General features: G+C 37.1%; 1 protein-coding gene across 1 annotated transcript in view; it reads right to left on the bottom strand.

The window, feature by feature from the left end:
- Nucleotides 1–9,518: 9,518 nt before the first annotated feature.
- Nucleotides 9,519–9,756, bottom strand: part of ZNF804B (zinc finger protein 804B) — a 164,403-nt gene continuing 164,165 nt past the window's right edge. Inside the window, exon 6 of the mRNA XM_010001583.1 lies at nucleotides 9,519–9,738. Within this exon, the coding sequence (XP_009999885.1) occupies nucleotides 9,519–9,738 (220 nt within the window). The remainder of the gene's footprint in view (nucleotides 9,739–9,756) is intronic.

The following is a 9,756-nucleotide window of genomic DNA, read 5'->3' as shown; positions in this document are numbered from 1 at the left end:
GCCTTTAAAGCCTTTTCCCAAGCAAGTGGAGCAGTGCAACTGGCCCTCTTAGCACATTCCTCTTGTTAGCCACAGCCTGAGAACTTTCTCCAGATTCCCCTGCCACAGGACATAATTGGTCCCAGAACTTTTACTCCCATGGGGCCTGTTTGTATCTTCATCTTTCCTAAAACCATCCATTCCCCACTGAAGGTTAAAAGACATCTAGCAAATGTCTTTATTTCCCTTTATTCCCTAGGGTCTGAAATACAGCAGGAAGAGTACAGTGTTGGCCAACTTGAGTTGAGAAATGTCCTTTGCAGTGTTGTTGGGGCCAAAGATTTCTCATGCATCATTCATTCATAGAAGACCATGATGTATCATAATTTGAGCTCTATTTATGATTATCATGTTGGAAAAACAAAACTGCAGCTCACTTGACGTCAGTCAAGTTCCTGGAATATATAGAAGACTGCTTCCTCACACAAATGTTGGATATGCCAACCAGGAATGGGGCACACCTGGACTTACTAACCAAGAAAACCTGCTCAGTAATATCTTGGTTAGTGACAGACTTGGCTGCAGTGACCACAGTACTGTAGAGTTTGGGATACTGTTGAGCTCAATGAAGGTTAATTTTAGGACAAAGTTTATGGATTTTAGAAGAGCAACTTCAGCTCACTCAGATCTCAGTTGGAAGGGATCCCATGGGAAGCTTTCATGGAGGGTAAAGGAGCTAGTAAGTGCTGGGAGTTTTTCAAGAACACTCCTACAGATAAACAAAACCAGTTCATCCACAGAATCATGGAATCATAGAATTTTTAAAGTTGGGAAGAAGATGATGCTAGTTCCAAATGCCCTGCTATGAGCAGGGACCCCTACCACTAGACCAAGTTGCACAAAACCGCAAACTGGCCTTAAAAATCTCCAGGGGTGGGACATCAACAGCCTCCCTGGGAAACCTATTCCAGTACCTCACCACCGTTATAGTGAAAAATTTCTTCCTAATATCTAACCTAAATCTCCCCTCTCTCAGTTTAAAACCATTACCCTTTGTCCCATCACTGCCCTCTCTGATGAAAAGTCCCTCCCCAGCTTTCCTGTTGCCCGTTCAGGTATTGGAAGGCTGCTATAAGGTCTCCCTGGAGCCTTCTCTTCTCCAGGTGAACAGCCCCAACTCTCTCAGCCTGTTTTCGTAGCAGAGGTGCTCCAGCCCTTTGATCAACTTTGTGGCCCTTCTCTGGACCTCATCCAACAGCTCTATGTCTTTCCTGTGCTGAGGGCTCCAGAGCTGTACGAGTATTCCAGGTGTGGTCTCACCAAAGCAGAGTAGAGGGGTAGAATCACCTCCCTTTAAAAGCAAAGGAAGTAGGTGGAGAAAGAGACCCTCTTGGTTTAACTGTGAGCTTCTGGGTCTTTCCCAGAACCAAAAGGGAAATGTACCAGACGTGGAAAAGTGGAACATTACTGGTTGGAAACTACAAGGGCATTGCCAGGGTATGCAGAGATGTAATTAGGAAAGCAAAATCTCAGCTTGAGCTGACATTAGCAGAAGTTGTCAAAAATTTCAAGAAAGGGTTCTTCACATATATCAACAACAAGAAGAAACAGAGGGATAATATTGGCTATTTCCTAGAAAAAAAAAGTTACTGTTAACTCTCTAAAAAGATGCTAATGATAGGCATTAACATTTTTTCCACTTAACAGATTTTTAATTTGTGGTTTAGATTACACTTCATCAAGCGTATGAGTTTCTTGAGATTCAAATGGAGCTCTGACTCATTTTCCCTGCTCATAAATCCAAATGACCCAACTTCACTAGGTTAAAGTCTTTTTTTAAAGTCATGATGTTTGCTATAAGTGCTCAAAACTACCCCATAAACTGTTCTTTCAGATGCTCCCAATGTAGGAATCAGCAGATCACATCAAGCAGAGTAAGAGCTGATCAAATTTTTTTTTCTCAGAAGCTAAGCACAGCTTTGTGTACTTTTTGAAACACTTGTACAGTTATTGATTATTTTTCATAATTATCTGACCGTGTTTATCTTTGGACTTAACTGGGAACACATATGGGAAAAAGCACTATTTTTTGCAAACATTACAGCCTACCATGAGTTAAAAAGTCCCAACAGAAATTTTAGTCTTAATCTTAATAACTTCAGTAATTACAGCTGCTCACCTGAGGTTTTATTAGAGCTTTCAAACTTCTCTATATTTATCCATCAAGAGTTTAACCTTTCCTTGGTGTTTTCTGCACCCTCTAGAATTATCATACCCTTTTCTCCAGGTGCCACAAATCTACCATTGCTCTTCAGACTTTGCCCTTGCCCTCCTTTTTACCTTTATTATTCACTGGTAACACCTGCGCTCATTTGCTTCCTTCTGCTGTCCCAATTTCAGCACCCTTACCCACCCTCAGCACCTGAGAATCTCCTGTGAAAACCTAGTGGGGGCTGGTAACATTGAGATAAAAGATTAAATTATTTTCAACTCTTAAGTGCTGATCATACCCCAGAATAGGATTCATGACTGTACTTCACCCTGACCCATATAATTTCTGATAAAAATAATTTAAGAGCTGCTTATCTAACACATTATTTACAAAAAAATAAAACCAGAGAATTTAGCATTTGAAAAATACTGTCACAGGACAGAGCTAAGAGAGGGAGGCTCATGGGCACAATGCTCATTGCTAAGAATTAAACTTATAATTTGTCAGTACTAGATAGCAGTACTGTAATTACAGATTATATTAATGAAAGCATTAAGTGTTTAAATCACAGAGGCCTTTCAAACAATTGCTAGTAAAATAAAAAGTTGACCAAGGATAATTTCCTTCAGTTGTCAGGACTTTTTTCACAGCCAGTTTCTCAAGTGTGTCACAGAGAGAGAGAGAAGAATATAATATATTCCTGAAAACTCACCTGTGTATCCAGGTATTGGTTGCATATTATGGATAAGAGAGAAAAAATCAAGTCCTGTGTGAGCAGGAAATTTGTCCCGCTTGACAACCAGCAACTTGAATGACAGGTGCTATTAACTTTTATCTCAATATATTTAAGTTCTTCAACATCTATCCCTGGATCTAGATGCTTTTATTTGGGAGCTAAATTAACAGGATCATCATTTAAGCAGAAAAGACCACTTGTATCTCCACCTTCAAACACTTATGTGCTCCAGCCTTCTGGAGAAAGCACACTTTCTTGAAAATAGAGTGTACTCTCAAGAAGACTGGAATAGTTTTGGAGAAATCCTTCCATAAGCAAGAAGTGAACATTTCTAGTGTTTTCACCTTCTCTGATGAAGGTAAGACTTTCCACTTCATAACATTGTGGACAGCTGACATTTCCTCAACAACTTACACCATCTGAGCATGAGGGACAAGAAAAAAAAGACTGTTTTGGGAACACTGCAGTATCTCACCTGCAAAGATATGCACTGATTAATTGAAGAAATTTCTGATCTGTACATTCTTTTTTTGGTTTACATGCAGAATTCTGTGTCAAAGTTATAAGTTTCTAATAGATGCAATTGTAAATCCTTAAGAAGACTCACACCTCCTTCCCAAAATGCCCACACAACTGTTTCTATTAAACACTGTACAGTTTTTTCACAGGGGCTGGCAGAAAACAGCCTATAAAATAATTGTAAAAAAGAAAAAAAACAAATTATAATTCAACCATTTTTGTATAGAACATATTGCTTTATATAGAAATAGTTTATAGCTGTCTGAGACTAATTGGTTCATTTATTTCACAATGATTTATATAGTAATGTTGCTGATTTGCACACATCCACAACTTGAAGTACACAGAACAGTTTTATATATTAAATTGATAAATACATTAAATGTATTGATTTGAAAATGATAAATTTATTTGGTCTAAAAAGTTTATTTGTTCATAAGAATGAGATATTGATTTTTGTATGTATTATAGGTTTTATATGAGCACTTAAGTAGAGGCAGTAGAACTGCTTACACTGCTTGGTGAAAGTCTATCAAGCTTTTGAACCTTATATTTATTTTGAAGGGTTTATAGCTAGCTCATGAAAAAATGAGTTTGGGCTGAGTCTTGTTTTGAGACAGTAATTTATCTATTACTTGACACTTTAGTCAAGAGCACTTTTAAGCACATTCACAGAACAGATTGGGCACTGTTAATGAGTAGATATTTGGAATAAACACTCATTACTGTAACTGTAGATTTATTTCTGTCTATATTTTCTGCAGTTGGCTCTTTAGCTTCTTCTGGGTTTTCTGTGCTGTGTTTTATAGACAAGTAGGGTGTTGACTTAAGGCTCAGCCTGGTGGTCCAGAAGATAGTGAGAGTATTTCCATGACCTGAGATGTTAATGAGTTCATTCCCCTTAGCTCTGGGGTAGAGAAACATTCAAACACATCACAACAGTGTCACCCCCTCTCAGCGAGGCAGTGATGCATTCATTGGCTTGCAGATTCCTCTTAATCCCACATACATTGTTATCCTTGTGCCCAGTATCTAGAAAGAGCAATGTAATAACCCACATTCCTAGTGATTCTTTTTACATCTGTATAAAATTTATGTTAAGATGCTTGTTTTGCATAGTGAAATTATGCACTGAATTGAAAGACTTCCCACCAGAGTGCAGGAATATTTCTGCTGATGTTGCAGGGGAACATGAGAACTGAAACCTTGCCTGTGAAGAGATGAACCTAATATGTTCCCAGCTTCCTTTCCTGTGCTGTTCTCACTCTTTTCTTGTCCTGGCTCAGTCTCATCCCTCTCTTTGGCTCTGCTGATGTGAGAGAGGAGAGGGAGAGGGAGAGGGAGAGGGAGAGGGAGAGGAGAGGAGAGGAGTGGAGAGGAGAGGAGAGGAGAGGAGAGGAAGAAGCCAAACCCACTACAAATGTGAGTGTTGAAACCTGTGCCTGGTGGTTGAGGAGAAAGAAGATGGAACATCTTTAAATCAGCCTTGTGTATTCAGATCCTGAGTTGGTTGTAGCCAGAGAAGCTATTAGATTTTGCAGCCCAGAGGAGAGGAGAGGAGAGGAGAGGAGAGGAGAGGAGAGGAGAGGAGAGGAGAGGAGAGGAAGAAGCCAAACCCACTACAAATGTGAGTGTTGAAACCTGTGCCTGGTGGTTGAGGAGAAAGAAGATGGAACATCTTTAAATCAGCCTTGTGTATTCAGATCCTGAGTTGGTTGTAGCCAGAGAAGCTATTAGATTTTGCAGCCCTAATTTTGTATTCTGCCTGGCTGTGTAACAATGCTGCCTAGCCTGTGCCTACAGGCCAGATGCATTTTAGCTGCAGTACTCAGTCCTGTGATGGGAGAAGCCCTGAGAGTTTACCTCAGGCTGACAGGAAGTCTTCAAAGGGCCTGCAGATTTCCCATTTGACCAGACACTGGGGAAACAGGATCTCTAAGAACCCCATTCCCTTGCTGAGGTTGAACAAACTGGAAAAATACAAGATAAAAGGGAGAACATGGCACAGACATATTTATTCGGACTAAGGTAAGTTTTAAAGAATGGCTAAAAAGTGAAGAAATAATACATTTGTGCATTCTACTGTTATCTTTTTTACCGAAGGACCTTCTACACAAGCATTAGGAAACATAGCTTGCAGACATTATTTGGGGAACCTGACAAGTGAGTTATAAGTGTAATTCTAAATAAACTGATTAGAACATAAAAATATCCAGGAAGATGCTGATGCATTAAAAGTACTTGCAAAAATCACATAGATAGAGTAATTTTGTTAAGGAATATTTATTTTCAGTTCCATTTAAACAACCCACTTTTGTAACACATACTAAAATCTTTAGGAAACATTCTAAGAAACCTCAGGACTATAGCCACAGGGATAAATTAAATGCATTTCAATTCTGCAGATTAAAATACAGAATATGTTTGCAAGATTCTGCATTTTATTATGTTGCTGCCTTTTGGTATGTTTTACATTAAAAATACATGACTGACACTCTTTATACCAGTAAGCTCTTTTATTGAAAAAAAATATTATTGCATTAAACTACATTCCCAGGAATTCCTTAAATAACCTAAAAAAAAGCTGCATTGCATGTACAATAGTGCAATTCACTTAGCTACTGTATAATATAAAACACTTTATACAGAGAATAAAACCCAAAAATTACTAGTTTACATATTATACTAGCCAGAACATTATCCAGTTTGAAATATTAAAGTAACACTTTTCAAATCAATCTGGTCAAATGACATTTTTATGCAAATCTGCACAACAAATACACATGTTTAATGTATTCCAGAAGTGCCTCAGTTAAAAAAATTTAAAAATTATTGTGTAACTCAAGAAACTTTTGTTCTTTGAAATTTACAGTGTAAGTGATCTGTTCTCTTGGAATACATATCAAGAATATACAATCAAGCTAAAGTAGACTGTTAACTTGAAGTGTATATAATGCTGCCACAAGGATACTGTAGCTCTTTTAAAAATCAGTCTAAATAAAATAAAAATTGTAGCCCGGCTCCATACATAAGACTCAATTACACTTTGAATTATAATAGTGATACATATTTAAAGTACATTACTGATGAGAAACAAATATGGCAGCAAGTAGAGAAAATACATAATCTCAGCTGTGCTGATAATTTTATTACATTTCTCCAAGAAAATTCCTTTTGTGTATTAAGAACTGTATTGGACACTCCCTTTGTTAGCATTCAATGATCACTGTTTTGCTCTTATGCTGTTTATGTTCCTTCTTATCTCTCTTTTCCCACCAATACCTCTCCAAATCCTTATTCCCATTTTTCCAAGAGTTAAATTTAATCTTTATTGTGTATTCATTTGCCTTACCAGATCATCCTTGTTGGTATAAACAATGGTGCATGGACATCCTATAATTTGTTTCCTTCCTAGAATCCTGCTATATTGTGCATACATTAAGGGAAAGATATATAACAATTTCACATAAATTATCTACAGAGTAGGATGTTGTAAAGTTTCATTGGTCAGGTTTTTTTGCCATACGTATTTCTATAATATTGAGATTGCCTGTAAGAAGCAGGGATACAAATTGTCTATGTACCCATTAAAGATGAGATTAGCCTGTAATTTTTCTGTTACAATTTATTTTCTTGGTTTTATCTACTTATGATTCAAATGAACTCATATGTACAATGAGAATGTTTTTTCTTGAATAGGAATTGAACTGACCCCATAAATTCAAAAGTTTGTAGGGCTGGAAATACATCTTTTAAACTAGTATTAGACCTAAACTGGTGGTGATGGCTGTGCACCCCAGTCAGCCTCTTCTAGGGCACAGGCTGACCCACTTCTTTTAGGTGTCCAATTCAGAGTGTTTATACAAAATTATAACTTAATGTTTCCAAGTGGTCAACTGAGTGAGGTATCTCCATCTGAGCAAGCAAGTACTAATTTTTAGAGGTGTTAAGTCACATTCAGTGAAATATATTTGATTCTCAGAAAAGAAAGTTTCAGAAATATAGAAATTACATATATTTCAGTTCTAATTTTGGGAAGATTTTCAGCCAAAATTAAAAGGTGACTTTTAAAACTGAAGTATTTATTTTTAACATATTTTCCAAATAAAATTCCTGACTTCCTGACTAATTCTTAAGCAATTATTTCCATTAGATTTAAAATGAGGAAATAAAACCATAAAGACAAGTAACTCCAAAATTACTTTAGTCTGCTTGGTTAATGAAATTAATAAATCAGCTGGGAATCCAACCAAATGATATTTGAGGGTGCTGATTTCATTAACCTTTTTTTTTTTTTTTTATAAAAAAGTGTTTTGCTTCTGCTTAGTCTCCAGATTTTTTCCTGACAGATTTTATTTTATGGTTAAAATGTTAAGTATCCAAATAAACTTTAGCTTTGAAAAGAAAAAAACCCAAACAATTATAACCTGTAAAGTCATTTGAAAAGTTTGGCATAATGCCAAGTTATGCTCATGCAGCTGCTTTTAGAAATTAAAACAGTTCCATTTTATTGCAATAGATCAATCTATTTGATTAAAACTAAGTTAGAATATTGGTCCTAGAGTTGTAATTTAAATAATTGCAATTAGATCTCTCGGTTTCTTCACATCACCAAATATAATAAAATAAAATCCTCCAAAAGTTTTTGAATGTGTTTTATATCGATTCTGAAAGATACATTATTAATTGTATCCTACCTAGTTACAAATTAATTAGTTTCAAATGTTTCTATTCCAAACAAATGGGTCTGTTAGACACTTCACTGTCCAATTACGTTGGGAAGTATGCCTGCAGCCTAACCATAATTATGAACTTTGTTTCATGCTAAATATCCTATGTTGAGTTAGAAATACTATAAAAATAGTCAAAATGTGCCATTCAAAGAGGTGCTGAAGCCCTCATCTACTGCCAAATACAGTTATTTCTAGCAATTTCAACCACACCTTACCCTGAAGATTGGATACATGCATTCAAACATTGCAGATTCACAACTTCAGTTTGTACATTGAAAGTTTGGGAAACCATGCAAGTATCTTGACATAGTTGTTTACATTCAATATACCTTGAAATTATGAGAACTGTGGAATGGTTTTCTATGAGACTTGACCTGGAGAGACAGTTTCTACTCAGAATTTTTCTTCTGCATTATTATGAACATCAGCACAATTTTATAGGACTATCCAATTGCTTATGTTGTTTGTGAAAGAGATGAAACATATTTACACATTCTTTGGGCAAGACTCTCCCACATGTCAATGCTCTTTTTGGAAGGAAAGAAGTGTTGCAGTCTCGGTCAAGCATCTCTGAGGTTCAAAGACAGCAGTAGCTGTGGCAACTCTGTGCTGCTGCAGCCCACCCCTGACATACCTTATGATACAACCACAGGCAGGCGATGCCAAAGAACTTGGCTTCATCCCAGTTTTTTTTCCTTGCCTTCTTGGATGCTTGTCTTAGGGAGAACAGTAGCAGCCTGCTTGTGTCAATACAGAGACCACCACACCAAGGGAATTTTTTGTTATGGACCTGTGGCCAGACTGTTGTCCTTTTACACTGTCCAAACAACATAATACAGGGATAAAATAAAAACATCTTTGACATCTGTGACAAAGATATCAAAATATCTTTGACATGTTGTTGTGACCCTCTTGTGACCAAGTACTATGCCTTTACATATACACACACACTCAGAAAAGCAAAACTTTGAGGTGTGTCAAGGTTGCTCCACATTAAATTGTGCTATCACTCGTCTGTGTTGATATTCTTGGTTATGTCTGGGTGATGTGGTCCCATTCCTACTGACAGTGACAGACTTCACTTCAGGCTGTTCTTTCCAAATGTACTGGACTCCATCCTCCTTGTCATAGTGTAATAGCAGGCTTTAAACCAGTTTATATCCAGTTTATACTAGAACTAAATCAACATTCATATGCTGTCAGCCAGAATATGGACTTAAAAATATTTGCCATTGCACTATCAGCAAAACAGCCAATTTCCCCTCAGACATGTTGATTGAACACTGAATAATTTATTTTATTCAAATTTGGTTTTGGAGCCATAGTGTAATCATTTGGGCTAGTTTAAATAGCTAGAAACACTGAAAACTTCTTTTATTGTAGGTAACTGTTGGGTCTGGCTAGAGCAAGAATGGTGATGGGGGTCATGCCCTTGAAATATTGGATGAACTAAGGGATTTGGATGTATAGCAGAAGGTGTGGCTGCATTTAGGTGTGGTGTAAATAAAGCTGGGATATATGCAGTGTGTGGCAGTGTAGGGGACGTCAGTGGGGACGGGGGGGCGGGAGTCTGGGGG

Source organism: Chaetura pelagica, unplaced genomic scaffold (assembly GCF_000747805.2).
Source record: "Chaetura pelagica isolate M959 unplaced genomic scaffold, ChaPel_1.0 scaffold127, whole genome shotgun sequence".
Taxonomy (NCBI): Eukaryota; Metazoa; Chordata; class Aves; order Apodiformes; family Apodidae; genus Chaetura; species Chaetura pelagica.
The sequence above is the reverse complement of the archived record's forward strand: the minus strand, read 5'-3'. Positions and strand labels throughout refer to the sequence as shown.